Source organism: Gopherus evgoodei, chromosome 16, assembly GCF_007399415.2.
Source record: "Gopherus evgoodei ecotype Sinaloan lineage chromosome 16, rGopEvg1_v1.p, whole genome shotgun sequence".
Classification (NCBI taxonomy): Eukaryota; Metazoa; Chordata; order Testudines; family Testudinidae; genus Gopherus; species Gopherus evgoodei.
Window position 1 is genome coordinate 9,617,952 of NC_044337.1, and position 17,088 is coordinate 9,635,039.

Genomic DNA, 17,088 nt, shown 5'->3' on the forward strand with positions numbered 1-17,088 from the left:
AGCGGGTGCCCCCCACCGCCGAAGACCCTAGGCCCCCGGAATCCTCTGGGAGGCCCTGCCAAACACTCAGGAATCTGTGCAGATGTAGTGCAGGGAGGATGAGAAGGCGAAGTTCACACATTTCCCTCAGCCAAAGGGCCAGGGTGCTGGGATAGAAGGATCCACCTAAACACTGATCCACAGCCCCTCAGTTTGACTTATACAAGCTGGCGCAGAAACTCGTTCTGTGGCATGCAAGAGATGCACAGCCACCCCTATAGGACTGTTAGGGGCTGACTCCTGGTGCAGCCCCATGCATGACTGAAGCAGTGCAAGCATATAAAAATGTGTTCCTTTTGCCTTCTCTCTCACATGCTCACTCTCCTCTTTTTTCCCTTCTGCATTCCCCCCCCCGCACGCACACACACTCCCTCTGCTCGCTCATTCACATGCACCCTTTTATTGTTGCAACAAGAGTCAACGAACGGATGAGCATGAATAGAATCTGTGGTGTGTCATAACTTAGTGATCTCATCCTCACAGTGCTACAGCCTCTGATAAAATTCCTCCTGCCAAACCCTTCTGCTCCTCATGTTCTCTGACTTAACAGTGCATCACATCCGCTTTTTATTTTGCCAGTGTTCTTTCATAAGACAGTTTTCCTTTCCCTGGGTAAGGCACCAGCAATGTAGGTAAACACTTTAAAATAAAAAGGCTTGTGAAAAGCTGAGTTTAACAAACTAAGGAAAGAAAATAGGGAACTTCTCACTAACTCCAAATGTAGCGGAAGCCCAGCTAAAAAATAAAATGCTAACCATGCTGCTGAACCTCCCTAATCTACCATTCACTTATCTACACGTGCCATAATTCACGTGCAAAACCTGATCACCACTCACTTCTCTACACAGATTTAATATCCAAGCTAATAAGTTATCACATTACGAAGATTTTATTTCCGGTTTTTTACACATTAGAGTCCATGCCTTTACTAGTGTAATATGCAGTACTTTTTTCAGAAAATTAAAACTAGAGTGGCTAATAAATGAGCAGGGTATATTTCATCTGAGATTTTCAAAGCTGCCTAGATGATTAGGACAACCAATTCCAGCTGATTTTAAAGCTTCACCCTTTGTAATGTGGACTAGCCACACTTTTTTGTCCAGTTATTAATTTGCAGATATCAGCAATAAGCAACATGCCTCCTAGACTCTAACCCGAGTTAGCGGGGTTCTGCCAGCGATGTCTTTATCCCATGTGAACAATGCACTGTGCATGTTCTGGGTATATTTTGTTTACCTGTCAGCATGGTATGTATTGTTTACAATCTGAAATGAAGAGCCATTTTATGTGAACATACTGGGCCAAATTCAGCTGTGGTGTAAGCTGCTGCAAATCTATTGATTTTAGTGGGATTTTTGCCTGAGTGTCTGGTCCAATGCCCACTAAATCCAATGGAAAAACTCGCATTGACATCAGTGGATTCTTGGATCAGGAACTCAGAACTGGTTCCTTGGTTTCTCATCCTTTCAGTCCTATAGCATGCCACTTTCACATAAGCCCTTTGACTAGGATCTTGCAACTCCAGCATGCTTGGCAGAACTCTTCAGTGTCTACTCCTGCAAAAGGCAGAGCACTGCATGTGGGGTGCAGACCACTCTGAGCTCCCTGCTCAGCACCCAGAAGACTCAGATTCACAGTGAGGTTATAGGTCCTTTGGTATATTCTCCACTCCTCCCCGCCCTCCAATGTTCCAAGATAAATGAGACAAAAGCAACAGCTTCTCATTTTCTCCATGCAGGTGGCATCGTGCTGAACCCTTCCTTCTACGGCATCCCTGGCCACACACACACAATGATCCATGAAATCGGGCACAGCCTGGGGCTCTATCATGTCTTCCGGGGAATCTCTGAGATCCTCTCCTGCAGTGACCCATGCATGGAAACCGAGCCCTCCTTTGAGACTGGAGACCTCTGTGGCGACACCAACCCTGCTCCAAAGCACAAACTGTGTGGGGACCCTGGACCTGGCAATGACACGTGCGGTTTTCACAGTTTCCTAAACACACCGTACAGCAACTTCATGAGCTATGCAGGTATTCAGGCTTTGCCAGAGGTGTCTGTGATAGAAGAGGGAGGCAGAGAGGGAGGTTTGATTTTTAACATTCTGTTGCAGATGAAACATTATCCCAAGGTCATTGATTGTTCCAATGACACTTTTCACATCTAGATATGGAGATTTGGGCTTAATTCAGTCTAGGACTTCCAAAGTGAGGTAGGCAACCAGTTCTTCTTTAATTTCAATGGAGCTTTGATTCCTAACTGGCTTTTGTCTCCTTTGAAAATCCCAGCCTTGGAGATTGTCTCCCCATACCTTATGGAAACAATGGATGTCAGAGAGATATTCATACCACCCATGTTGCTGGAGGAGCGTGAGATGGATAGATAATCAGACCCTGTTCATTCTCCTTGGGGTGTGCTCTAGTGCCATTTGCTGGTTGTCTGAGCAAACCGTATGGGTTTGGTTTGGCTCAGGTGTTAGCGCTCTCATCTCTAGGTCACACCAGAAGTTCAAGTCCTATATCATGAACTGGGCTCTGTGCTGACATTGCAATATAGCACTAGGAGAGAGTGCTTATCCTTCAGATAAGACACAGGGGTAGGATCCATGACCCTCTCCCTTGGAAGTACAATGGGCAGTGAAGAATTCCATGTTGTTTTGTAAAGAAGGTAGGAGATAGCTACTGAGGGATTGACAGCATTCCCTCTTTGATTAGGTACTAGGGCCTGATTCTCAGTTGCGGTAAGGCTCTTTTACATCACCCTGGCAGTATAAAGGTGTCTTAAAGTGAGTGTAAACTATTATTAAGGCTAAGATTTTTGTCATGGACTTCACAGAATTCATGACTTCCAGAGACCTCCGTGACATTTTCGCTTCAGCCCCGGGGCAGCGGAACTGGAGCTGTCAGCAGGCAGGTCCCCCCTACAACTCCCAGATGCTGTAGGAGCAGGGGGACCCCACAACCCTGAGCCACCACCATGGGTGGCAGGCACTTCTGCAGCCCCAAGTGACAGCTGGCAGGGGAACCCCACAGCCCCAAGCTGCAGCTGCATAGGCGGCGAGGGGGACTCTGCAGCTCCTAGTCTCACAGGCAGTGGGGTGGTCCCCGTAGCTCCCAGCTGCCATGGACAGACCCCACAGCTCCAAGCTGCTGCCGGTGGCAGAGGGGACTCCGCACTCTCAGCCATCATGGGTGGGGGAACCCTGGAGCCCCAGCATCAGTGTGTGCTGGACCCTCTTCACTCCCCATTTTCTCATAGTTATTAAGTCAGGGACAGGTCACAGGCTTCTGTGACTCATAGTTATTAAATCAGAGACAGGTCACCGACTTCTGTGAATTTTTGGATATTGCCCACGACCTGTCCATGACTTTTACTAAAAATAACTGAGACAAAATCTTATCCTTAACTATTACATATACAGCCACTTTAAGGTGCCTTTACAGAGAAGGCAGAAACACAGATTGTCCATGCAAAGTGCCATACGAGTCCTAATATATTTGTAGAGAAGCAAGTGATTAATATTATCCAGGGGCAGAGGCTGAGTTGATTTATAACACAGCTGTAGATATACCCTGGATGCTACCGGATCTAATGGGTGCTGCTGCTTCTCTTATTTTCCCACTCCTGGTTTCAAGGACAAGTATACACACAGTGACCTAGCTTTTTAGTATATGCTGTGCACTTCTCATGATTTGACCTGTATACTAACATTGTCATTATGCAGATATGCAGATTACAACGGGAAACTATTCCTGCCCACTAAATTCCTATGATAATCTCACACCTACATGTAGATGCCACCTGTTACACTCCTCCCATCAATGTGTTTGTATGTATGGACAAGGGTGGAAGATTTGAGGTGGGGCCAGAGTGTTTCAACATGCAGAGAGCTCTTCTATCTGAAAGGAGTCTGCCTCGCCAGCTCTCTCCACAGATTTGACACAGCCAGGCAGGAAACCGAGATGCCTATCTGCTAGTGAGAACTAAAGAGGTTCTGGTGTTGTGAGCAAAAGCAACTATTTATTCTTGTAAAATTAAGTGAAGCAACACGATAGGCATCTCTAGAGCTCATGCATGAATCTGTTTGCTTTTCTGTTGTTCCCAGTGGAATAAAAGTCATATCAGGATATCACATCACTGTGGAAATACCTTTGAAGCCTCTAGCTGAGGTCATACAGCTCTGAATGACTGACTTTCTCTCTTTCTCATATCTGTGTTGGTCTGTCTATCTTATCTGTTTCTTACTTTGTCTCTATAGGATGTACCCATACAGGCAATCTCCTATCTCTCTAGAATTCAGGGGATCTAGACGGGGGCGTGATTTGAATTGTCTTGCCTGTCAAACAGAGTCATGTTGTCTCCAAGTAAACAAAACATTGCTTCCTTAGGGCCACGCCTGTTGAAGTCAGTAGGAATTCTGCCTCTGACTTCAATGAGAGCAGAAGTCCTAACGAAGCCTGTTTCATTTCTCTGGTCGTTATATCATCTGTGGATTTGTGAGCCTTTCCTGAACGCTAATGATTCTCTCTCTCCCCTCCCCCAGAAGAGCAGCCTAGGCTGGCATTTAGAGAGACATTTGAGCTGCAGCATAGACTGCATGTCATCTTCCTCCTCTGCCATTGTTTCTAGGGTTGAGTCCTAGCTATATTTTATTGTTCCTTTATGGTGGCTATTCAAAGCCTTTTGTGCACTTTGGGGCTTCCCTGAGGAATATTTATGGCTCTTACAGGATGTTCAGGGACGGGCTGTCAATAATTATTGAGGAAATCCAAGGATTAAAGCAGCTCCTTGCATGCACACAGCAGCGTTGAGCTGGCAACTGGGATTTGATAGATATTTACAAACCAACTGCACCTGCTCAGTTTGTTTGTTTCTTTGATGAGGGGGAGTTAGTTACCCTGGGGAATTAGCAAAGGAGATGCATTGGAGACCATCCTAGCTGCATTAATTCCTGCAATGCATCTCCTGGAACGGCTTGGGGCTGGAATTCGAAGCCTTGGTTCCAACCAAAGCACCCTCCTTGTGCCGTTGCTGGACAATGAGGCGGGAAGGTCCCCACTAAGCCAGCGAGTTCACCTTTACTTTAGAACATTTTCATGTTCTCTCATTCCTCTTGTGCTCCACGATGCTTAGATCTGAAGGCATCTTGGCACCTACAAATAAATATAACTAATCCCCAAAATATCAAACCTATTCAAATAACCAAGCAAGCAACCAAACTGGCCTCAGTAACCCATCACCCACACAAAACCAAATGCACAAGAGCTGTGTAAAATCATTATTGTTATTTGTATTACAGTCATGCCTGAAGGCACCGTATGAGAGTGAAGCCTTGTTACGCTATGTACAGTCTATACACCTAGACTATAGTAAGTAAGGTGACCAGACAGCAAGTGTGAAAAATCAGGATGAGGGTGAGGGTAATAGTAGCTTATATAAGAAAAAGACCCAAAAATCAGGACTGTCCCTATAAAATCGAGACATCTGGTCACCCTAATAGTAAGACACAGTCCTTGTTCCCAAGAGCTTTCAATCTAAACAGAGATGGCAAGGATACAGATTAAGGTACTAGTCTGGGAGCTGTAAGATCTTCAATTCCCTGCTCTACCAGAGACTTCCTCTGGGACCTTGGGCATTTCATTTAGTCTCTCTGTGTATCTGTAAAATGGGTAGATATAAATCCCTATCTCTTAGCAGTGTTATGAAGAGGAATACACTAAAATTCGGGGGGGAACTCAGATACTATTGTAACAGGGGCCATGTAAGTGCCGACAATAGCTAGGCAGATAATTATCTCCATTTATGCATGGGGAAAAGCAGATGAAGTGATTTGCCCAGGGTCACCCTGGAAACCTGTGACAGAGCCAGGCTGTAAAAAAAAATGGAATGTTCCTGTCATCAGAAATGTCAGCATTTCAAGATGACTTTCCATTCTGATTCTGAATAGTAAGTTGAAATGTCAAAAAATTCTCATGAGATGAAACGTTTTGAAAAGTTTCAAATCAAGGATCAAAATGGCAAATTTTGACATTATTAACGTGCTGAAACGAAATGTTTCATTCTGAATCGACATTTTGAAATGAAATTTGATTTTAAATAGACATTTCAAAACTCAGCAGAATTTTTTGTTTGTATTCCCTTGATTGGATTTTTTTAAAAATTATGTGATTTGATCTTTTCCTGTGAAAAAATGCTGATATTTACTGATGGAGGAAAAAAAATTGGTAAAAAAAATTTGGCTAGTTCTTTTGAATACAGATTTCCTGAGTGCCAGCTCAGTGTGGAACCCACAAGAGCATCCTTCATAGATTTACAGAGTTTAAGGTCAAAAAGGACCATTAGATCATCTAGTCTGAACTCCTGTATATAACAAGGCATTACATTTCCCTGCTTACCCCTGTCGTGATCCCAGTAACTTGTGTCTGACTAATGCCTATCTTCCAGAAAGGCATCCAGTCTTGATCTGAAGACATCAAAAGATTTCATAAATGGTCACATGACAAAACTGAGCCTGGTTTTAAACTGTGCTAGGTTCCTGGAAAATTCATTTACATGCTCATAACCATCTGCTCACCTCAAACTTTCCCCTACCCAGCCCCAACCCATCACTACTGCAGACTCAGGACCCCACTATTTACTATTGCCAACTGGCTTGTGAGTAGTGGCGGTCTCTTGTGCGTCACCTACTGTCTTCTGGGTCTCTGAGGGGTAACAAGTGGCTGATCCTACATTTTCTACCTTTGGAGAGAGGTTCACCTATTCCAGTTATCTTTGGAGAGGCCAAGAAGCAGCTTGACACCCACTCCCTCACTTTCACAGGGGATAGAGGGTGAGAAAGAACCTCCATCTTTTGATGCAAGTGGTTCTGTATTTCCACAGAGGCAGGTAGCTCCATGCCATACTCCCTTGTTACCACCCTAGACCTTATGGGGCATTACCTTCCGTGAGGCTTAGTACAGAGCCAGCCATGGTGGAAAAGGGAGGACATGGAGGAGGATGTGTGGAGAGCCAGTCCAATCAGAAAGGGAGCTAAAGAAGAAACGGAGGCGGGATAAGGAAGGCATGGGAGAGAGTCGTGCACTAAATTGTGCTTTCGTTCCATTCCCTGCTCACATTTCCTTAAAGACAAAATTTTTTTCTGCTTTCAGAGATTCAGGTGTAGACCCAGGTCTGACCAGAAGGTGCTGCACTCAGGCTTTCTGGCTCCGTTCATACCTCTATGCATCACTGCCCCCCTTAGGGTGACCTTCAGGATCTCCCTGTGTGCCCCAGGCCATAGCAAGAGAGGAGGGCTCTTGTTGGGTTTTTTTTTACTTCTGTTTCTTTTCACCTGTCTCCAGAAGTGATGACTGCACTAATTTGTTCACAGACCATTAACTCCGGAGAGCAGGGAGAGCCCATCCCGACATCTGCACGGAGCTTGAGAACTCATGTTCACCACATCATAATTCTCTCCTCTCCCTCCTTATCTCTCGCTTTGTTGGTTTTCAGACGACGACTGCACCAATTCCTTCACGCCCAATCAGATGGCAAGAATGCACTGCTACTTGGATCTGGTGTACCAGAGCTGGCAACCTGTCAAGAAGCCCGCTCCAATTGCTATTGCCCCGCAGATCGTGGACCGAACTTCAAACTCCATCACTCTGGAGTGGTTTCCTCCAGTTGACGGTCATTTATTTGAAAGGTGATCACGAGCTTTGATGTGCTGCAGCACTTAACCTGAAAGAGTCAGGGGAAGGGAGCATGGAAGTAACCAGACGCCCTAGTTCAGGAAAGCAGTTAAGTGCTGTCCTGAATAGAGATGCTTTCCTGAATTAGAGCTAGAATCAATAGCTTATTGATCTATTTTCACCATCTCTATCAGTCCCTTTGTTCCTTTATTGGTCTGGAGCATTCTCTCTAGGTCCTTTGATTGGGCATTTAAAAAGCAAATCTCCTCCACATTTTATCTCAAGCAGCGATTCTAGGTTTGTGATTTCTGTTATTGTTGCTCATTCACAAATAGATACTCACAAACAGCCCTATTATCTTCACCTCGGAGGGCAAGCCCTTCCTACTCCCACGAGCAAAACAAGGCAAATCCTGCCTGTGCTTCCTTGCTTCAGAGCTCAGATCCACTATGCAAGAGGGCAGCGGTGTTTGGGAGAGCACACTCCCTCTGCTGTGCACAGTAGCAGAGCAGGTGGAAATGGAGCACAGAGCAGGAAGATCTTTGCTCCTCTCTGCTCTGCAACATTCCGAAATGACCAGTAGGGCTCCTTTGCAGAACATCTCAGCAGCCACACTACCACCAGGAGGGTGGATTCTTTTCCCTACCCCACAGAACAATTAGACAGTGCACAGACCAGTTGCTTGGGCTTGTAAGTGGCATGCACGATTTGCCCCTATAAGCCTGGAGTTTGCATTTTGCCATATATCAAGTAGAACGTGTATAAAAGAGGGCGTGTGCATATGCAGCTAGCTGCATGTCATCAGTACAGAACCAAGACTGATGCAATGTTGTGGATGATCATTTCAACACATTAACAGTCAGGCAGTTCATAGTTACAGCAAGCGTAACTCAGCCCTCCACAGCTCTCTACTTGCCCAAACCATCTTTCATGTCTACACTTCTGTTTTTGGTCATGGAGCATCCTTTCCCCACCACAGGTAAAGACTCCAGAAACAAGGAAAAGCTTCAGCAGCTCCCCATTGCCAGCACCTTCCCGCTACAGTAGTGGGGGAAGGTTCTATCAGCTCCTCGTTGCTGGAGCCCTTCTTCTCCACAGGGAAAGACTCCAGCAGTAGGAAAGGCTCTGGCAGGAGGGAAGCAGTGGGGAAAGGATGAGCCTTTCCCTGCTGCCTCCCTCCTGCCAGAGCCTTTCACTGACCCATGTAGCTACAGGCTGCAGTGTGGACGCAGCTTGCTTTTCACTGTGGTGGGTAGCTACAAATACCCACTGACGGAAGTGGTGTGTAGTGTAGACATAGCCTCAAGGTGTATGCCATTAACATATATTTATATGCAAATTGGCTGAGTGGTGGTAGCTATGGGAAGCCTGACTGAACTTCCTCCCACGTTTACAGACTCAGTCTTAGCATTACCATAACCATGCCAAAATAATACAATGCCAAATGCTGGGACTGGACAGCAGGAGACGGATCACCTGGTCTGTTCATTCCCTCTGAAGCATCTGGCAGAGACAGGATACTAGGCTAGATGGCCATTGGTCTGATCCAATGTGGCCATTCTTTTGTAATAACATACTTTGTTTGCATTGAATTTCCATGTTTTTTTTAATAAAAAAGAAAACTTTATCGAGCTCCCATTGGAACCAATGTAATCTGCAGTGTATAAGACTGAATGTGCAGCATTCCAGATACAAGCATATCAGTACATGAATATCTATCTCAACACCCATATTTATTTAAAGGAGAGCACCTTGAAATATGGGGCATTCACTGGATGTAATTCCCCCCTGTGTAGCATCAGTACAAGAACTGTGCACCATTTAAGACTCACTTACACTCTATTTTGTGGCTCTAAGTGGTGTACAGGGATGGTTCTGACCCTCTGTGCAAAAAGAGTGAATTTCACGCTTTCTGCATGGTAATGCAGAAAATGTCATAACAGATCAGATCAATATCTGATCCAGAGGGTTTTAGATCACACTTATTTTGCTTGTAGTTTTGTAAACTCTCCATTACTTTAATTGTAGTTTTGCAGCAAGACAAACTGCTTTGACTGTGTACTTCTGAAAATGTATAGGATCTTATATGAATCATTGAAAATTCTCAGGCAGTTTTAGTCTAGATTCATCATGAAAAAGGTAAATTAAGCTTCCCCAATATGCATTTAATTTAGATTTCATAAGGAAGTTATTGTATATTAAATAAATACCATCTGACTGTTAAAAACATATTGATACAGCATTAATCGTTATGTAACAAAATATGTCTCTGTTACGTATTTCTTAAACTTCATCAGTCTGTTTTTAATAACTCATAGCTAGTCGGTGCTTAAATAATACACAATGGATAGCCTGTTAATCTGGAAAGTCATAACAAAGTTATCATATATTAAATAAATACTGATTTCTTAGAAACATATCCTTTGGGGCTTGACATTTATGTGATCGATATTACTATAGATAGTTAAAGAGACATTGTCAAGTAGCTTAGGTCCAATTTTTCATCTTTTAAAAGTTTCCCATCCTAATATAAAGAGAAGTGTTTCTGTGACCCTTTTAAAAAATAGATTTCGCTACAATCTTTTTGTTTTTCTTAAATGTAAATACTACTTCTTATATGTTGAGTAAACCCAACACAGTTGTGCCATCAGAGGGCCCAATCCTATGCCTGCTTACAAATATGCTTAATTTTAAGTACCAAAGATGAGCTCATGTGAGCATTTGCAGGTTCTGAGGCATAATGAAAGAGAACTAGGAGGTGAGGCTGGTCATAGTCTTATCTGTGTGGGAAAGGACTGTCATGAAGGGCTTTCTTCTCACAGCATAAATCATGGGCCAAATCGTGCTTCCTTTGCTGAAATGAGTAGAACATTCACTTCAATGGGATTTCTCATGTAAATTTCAGGAGACTGATTCTTCACTGCTATGCACCTTGGGCCCACTGAGGTCCCTTTTACATTGCTCTGGCAGCATAAAGGGGACTTCAAGTGAGCGTAAATATAATTTATGCTCATCTCAAGTCCCTCGTACATTGTCAGAGCAGTATGAGGTGGCCTCAGGCTAAATAAGAATCAGGCCCATAAAACCTAGCCATATATTATCAAAGAACAGAGGGCATGTTATGCTGCTGTACTGGAGGCCACTAGGTCTCATAAGCGTTATGAGACACAAAGCATGACACCAAGGTGTCTTTTAGGATAAATTTTAGTGTAAATTCATATTGCCATCTCTTGTGATTTTTGTCACAAGTCTTGCAATAGTCATTGTTTTTCTTAAAGGCCCAGCTTCTGGAGTCAGGTGATTACATGAGAATCATAACTTTCATTTTAAAAAAGGTATGTTTCTGTTCCTCATGGTTGCAGAAAAAAGCTTGAAAATGTGATCCCTAATGGCTCAAAAACAGAAGGAAAATAAAAAGAACCAGAAATGGATTAATCTAATTATTTTGGGAGCCTTGATCTGTGATTTTTAGAAAGCTTGAATTGGTAACACTGTGTTCTTATCTTTCTGTAATATGTGTGGAGAGGAAAGGGTTATTTATTCATAACAAATGGCCAGTGCGCCTCAGCAAACATAGTTATACGAGATACCTATGCTATTGGTACACTCAGTCAATCAAATAACTCCATAGGTAGGTATTTTATGTAGTGTGTGGCTAGTATGCCATACTAGGGTGAAATTTGTATGCCTATCCCTAAATTCTAGTAGGTTATTGAGCCCCTAAGTCTTTTAACACTCAAATCTGTGGGTAATAGTGCCTCCCAGTCACATGGGTCTAGAATAGAGCTATGTGAAATTTTGAGGATGAAACATTCAGGTCAACCAAAACATGCTGTGAATTGTGTAGAATTTGCCCATTTTTTTATCCAGAAAATAAAGGGGAAAAAAACTCCAAAAAAAAAATCTAAATCCGTAGTTTTGATATTTTCAAAAGGAAACATTTTGGGGTTTTTTTATTTGAAATTACTTTTAATTTTGAATTTTACTTCCATTTTTTTAAAAAAGAAGTTTTAGGTCAAACTAAACATTTCAGTTATCCTGAAACATTTTTTTTTGTTTCACCAAAAAAATGGGGGAAAAAAATTGATTTTGTAACAACCCAAACTGAAAAATGGGTTATTCACACAGCTCTGATCTAGAGTACCTGTGATCCATGTATTCTGCAGAGAAGGCTTGTCTCATGGAATAAAAGTGTTACCATAGTCTGATGTCAAACATATGTGTTTAAAATAATACTAATAATAAAAATAAAAAAAGAGGAAACAAAGGGGGAGAGAGAAACGCTGTTCATTTCCTGACTGTCTCAGACCTATTTTAATCTTGTTGTTATCAAGCGTCCATTCATGGGGCTACTGCTTGATATGCACAGTTTGAACATAAACAGTTATTGTTATGGGGCTGTGTCGTGTTGCCTGCTTAGGCAAGAGCACACTGAGTTCATCTGATCTTCCAACTCTTCATCAAGGCAACTGCATTAATTTCCATGGAGCTGATGATATCTCATTCTTTGCAATACCGTATTTCATGCAGCACGATTTCTAGATCTAGATAACTGGGGCCTTTTTTGTTTGTTTGTTTGTTTGCTTTAATCACCCTTGAAAGTTTCAGTGTCTCCAAGGACATGCAAGAGATTCTGAACTCCAAGTTAGATATATAGGTGTTTTTGTCTTCAAAAACTTTAATCTGGATGGAGCCAGCCATGGCCGGAGAGAATGGCATTTCTCCACTGTTCACTGTTTGGTTGCAAATTCATCTTAAATAGGCTGCTATAAGGTTGTCTCAGGGTATGTCTACACTACCCGCCGGATCGGCTGGTAGCAATTGGTTTATTGGGGATCGATATATCGCGTCTCATCTAGACGCGATATATCGATCCCCGAACGCGCTCCTGTCGACTCCGAAACTCCACACAGGGCGAGCGGCAGTAGCGGAGTCGATAGGGGGAGCTGCGGCCGTCGATCCTGCGCCATAAGGACGGGAGGTAAGTTGAAATAAGAGACTTCGACTTCAGCTACGCTATTCCCATAGTTGAAGTTGTGTATCTTACATCGATCCTGCCCCCTAGTGTAGACCAGGCCTCAGTATAGGCTACTGAATCCATTGCACTGAAATGTATAATTATGGGAGCACATCACCTCTATGCCATAAACTTCATACACTGAAATGTGCCCAATACTTGGTTTCTCCAAAAACAAGGAGGGCTAGATTTTCCATTACCCTGTTCTCATGTACACCCAGTCTACCTGTATAAATTCAGTATAAATTATTGCATGTATAACTTACTGCCATTCTGAATTAGTAACATTTTAAATCCACTTTGTCCCCATTTGCAGGGTAGCAGAGAATGTGGGTCGGAGATTCACAAACCTGTAATAGCAAACCCTTAATCAGTTCTGATGCCCATGTCTGCGTACAGGATTTGTGTGCCCAAATGTGCATGATTAGGCAAACCGAAAGCTTTAACCCAGAGTCATCCTTAGTGTAACACTCCTTTGTAACCAGTGGCGTTATGCCGGGGCTGAGTTTTGCTCCCAATTTGGAAAAGTAAGATGAGAACATCTGCTTGCAGCCTTTCCAACATGATGCTTCTCGTGATTTCTGTTACCTCTAAGTCATTGCTGAGAAAGGGAAATGTTTGTCTGTAAGCCTATTGCTTTTTCCACCATGGCAGCCTATGATGAAACTATAGCTGCTCATTTGAGTAAAAAGCCGACCTAAATGTGGAAACTTAGATTTCCATGCCCTGTGTTCCTCCAGGAGCAAGTGTTAGTGCAGGAGTTTCTTTGTAGAGACACTGAGAACTATTAGCTATTAGGGGCTAATAAACAAATTACTATTAGGGTCTAAAACAAATGCATGATGATAATTCTGCGTTTCACTTACTTAGTATCTTTCATCCTAGGATCTTAAAGCATTTTACAAATGTTGATTAGTTGAGCCCTATTATTTACTCAAACCATGACTAACTCAATAGTTAACACGTCCTGTGAAATACTTTAGTGGAGTTAAACTGGTGTGTTGTGCAGTTGGTCACTATAAGGGTATGTCTACACTACCTGCCGGAATGGCGGGTAGCGATCTATCTATCGGGGATCAATTTATCGCATGTAGTGTAGATGCGATAAATTGATCCCCGATCACTCTCCCGTCGACTGCTGAACTCCAGCAGTGTGAGAGGCAGAAGCAAAGTCGACGGGGGAGCCACGGCCATGAATCCAGCGCCGCGAGGCTGTGAAGTAAGTAATTTTCATTCGATCTAAGATACGTCGGCTTCAGCTATGCTATTCTCGTAGCTGAAATTGCATATCTTAGATCAACTTCCCCACCACCAGTGTAGACCAGGCCTTAAAGTCACATGATATTCTTCTGCTCCTTGAATGGGTGGTCAACTTTTTTTGAATGGAAGACCCACAAATGATGAAAGCAGGTAACACATCATAGAATAATAGAAGTGTAGGACCTCAGAAGATCATCGAGTCCAGTACCCTGCACTCAATGCAGGACTATGTAATAACTAGATGGTTCCTGACAGGTGTTTGCCTAACCTGTTCTTAAAAACCTCCAGTGACAGAGATTTCACCACCTCCCTAGGCAATTTGTTCCAGTGCTTAACTACCCTGTCTGAAAGTTTTTCCTGATGTCCACCTTAAGCCTCCCTTGCTGCAATTTAAGCCTATTGCTTCTTGTCCCATCCTCAGAGATTAATGACAATTGTTCACCTTCCTCCTTGTAACAACCTTGTATATACTTGAGAACTGTAATCATGTCTCCCCTCACTCTCCTCTTTTCAAGACTAAACAAATCCATTTTTTTTGCAATCTTCCCTCATAGTCATGTTTTCTAGACCAGTGTTTCTCAACAACCAGTCCATGGAACAGCACCGGTCCCTGAGATCTCCCTGACACAGATTAGGAAGGCAGCAAGCTGGTCCCTGGTATCAAAAAAGGTTGAGAAACACTGTTCTAGACCTCTAATCATTTTTGTTCCTCTCATTTGGACTTTCTCCAGTTTGTCCACATCTTTCCTGAATGTGGCACCCAGAACTGGACACACTACTGCAGCTGAGGCCTTATCAGAGTGGAGTAGACCAGAAGAATTACCGGTACTTCTTGTGTCTTGCTGTCAACACTCCTGCTAATACATCCCAGAATGAAGTTTGCTTTTTTTGCAATAGTGTTACACTATTTACTTACATTTAACTTGTGATACACTATAACCCCCAGATCCCTTTCCACAGTACTCCTTCTTAGGCAGACATTTCCCATTTTGTATATTTACGGTGTATAGTTCCTTCCTAACTGGGGTACTTTGGATTTTTCCTTATTGAATTTCATCCTGTTTGGATTCAACTATTTGTCCGGGTTGTCCAGATCATTTTGAATTTTAATCCTACCCTCCGACCTCGCAGTCCCTCTGAGCTTGGTATCATCCAGAAACTCTATAAACCTAATCTTTCTATGCCACATCTTTGAATGGATAATCTATTTGTGCCAAAATTTGTGATCCCTTCATGATCTGCAAACACTTTTCAAAAATACTTCCAAATGAATAAGGGCCAGAGGCATTGCAAACTGCCGGGCAGGCCAGATCTTCAGCTGGTGCGAATCAGTATCGCTTTATTGAAGTCAATGGAGGTATGCCAATTTACACCCATTGAGGTTCTGGCCCTGTGCGCTTTTTAGTAAAAATATTTGTGAATCAGTGAGGTTGGTTTGTTGTTTGATTTTTTTCCATACTCTATCAGCTTTGCTCACAGAACCTTATTCAGGTAGCTGTTATTTTACAGATGGGGAAATTGCAGCAGCAGAAGTGCCTTACCTAATGTCATGCATGAAGTCCATGACAGAGCCAGGAATGGAACGGAACTCTCCTGCTGCCTATTTCTCTGCTTTAGCAACTAGACAGGGTTTTCTTTCATCGGAGTTTGATCCAGTTGTAGCGAAGAAAAAATAAATAACCCAGCATGGTTTTACAAGTTGCTGTCATTTCATATTCTGTATTCATTTTAAAAACACAGATGCAGTCTTCACAGGCTATTAGCTGAACCCTACAGAAGGTCATGCTGCAAAGTGCTGTTTGCCAATGCCCTAAGAAAAGGGGGTTAAGTGAAATTGAATTCTAAGTCTTGTGGCTTTTAGTATTGTAGGAGAAGCAGCTCATTCAGCTGTTACTAAGTTGATGTGTTCTCCTGTTTTCCTGGCTTCCTAGAGAAGTGGGATCAGCATGCGATCTGTGTACAGAAGGAAGAGTCCTGGTACAATATGCCTTTGCTGCCTCTTCACCAATGCCATGTGATCCATCTGGACACTGGAGTCCACGGGAAGCAGAAGGTAAGTCGGAGGGAGGGATGGCTCTGCCACAGAAGGGAAAAGGTAGGGGATGGAGGGAAACACTAGAGTTGGGAAAGAAGGAGAGCAACAGAGAAGTAGAAAGGGGCAAAATGAGGAAGAGATGAGGTTAACACTGGTTATCTTTTCATGTGGCATGAATGAAAATAAAGGGCAGAGAAGCACACAGGACCAGCTTCTGCCATGGCATAGCTCATTAGCTGAAATCTGTGTGCTCAGACATACCTGTACAGCTCCCAGCTAAGTCAGTGGGAGCTGAGCATGAATTTCTGAGAGCAGAACTGTGCCAAGAAACCGTGACTAATCTGATTTGTAATGTGAAGTGAAAGAGGTGCCGGCAGAGAGGCCTGTTTACTCTAACCCACAAAAATGCAATGTTTCATTTTATTTATTGAGGCCCAGATTCTACCATCTTTACTCGCATTGGGTAGTACCTTAGTCCAGGAGTAGCCTCATTGAAAGCAGTGGGGACTACTTGCAGAGCAAGGTACTCGGCAGTAGGAATAAGGGAGGCAAAATCAGTTCCTTGATTAATTAATGAACTGCTTGATTAATTTCAATGTATCGCAAATGGCAAGTGTTGACTTATGGGTGTTACTGTGAATAGTTCTGCATAGCAATTAATGCCAAGAAATTTTAAAAAACCCCAACACCACAGCACAAGTTTAAATGTTTGCCTGCTGGTTATGCAGTGTTAGCTCAACAAGGTGAGAAAAAGCTTGGGAGAGTTGTTTCCCTGCTCAGTTACACCCAGTTTATATGGGGTAGCTCTGTCCATTTCAGTGGAGTTATACCAGTGTAGAACTGATTTAAGACAATGGAGAATTGGGCCCCAGATTTTTATAATCCACCTTCCTAGTGTATCTTAATATAGGATCCTTCACTGGTTTCTGGGGACTGCAGAATCTTTTCCATAGTTTAGAAGAAAAACTTTTTCAGCAGGAATCCTTGCTATATAGTTCCTTTCCCCCTTTTCATCCATGTGAAGCAGATTTTTGTCCAAGCACTGATTATTCCAGTTTTAGATTCAGA

General features: G+C 43.0%; 1 protein-coding gene across 1 annotated transcript in view; it reads left to right on the top strand.

The window, feature by feature from the left end:
• The window catches only part of PAPPA (pappalysin 1), a 217,566-nt gene that overhangs the window by 64,571 nt on the left and 135,907 nt on the right, over positions 1 to 17,088 (top strand). Inside the window, exons 4-6 of the mRNA XM_030535942.1 lie at positions 1,778 to 2,071; positions 7,530 to 7,722; positions 15,917 to 16,038. Coding sequence (XP_030391802.1) covers positions 1,778 to 2,071; positions 7,530 to 7,722; positions 15,917 to 16,038 — 609 coding nt within the window. The remainder of the gene's footprint in view (positions 1 to 1,777; positions 2,072 to 7,529; positions 7,723 to 15,916; positions 16,039 to 17,088) is intronic.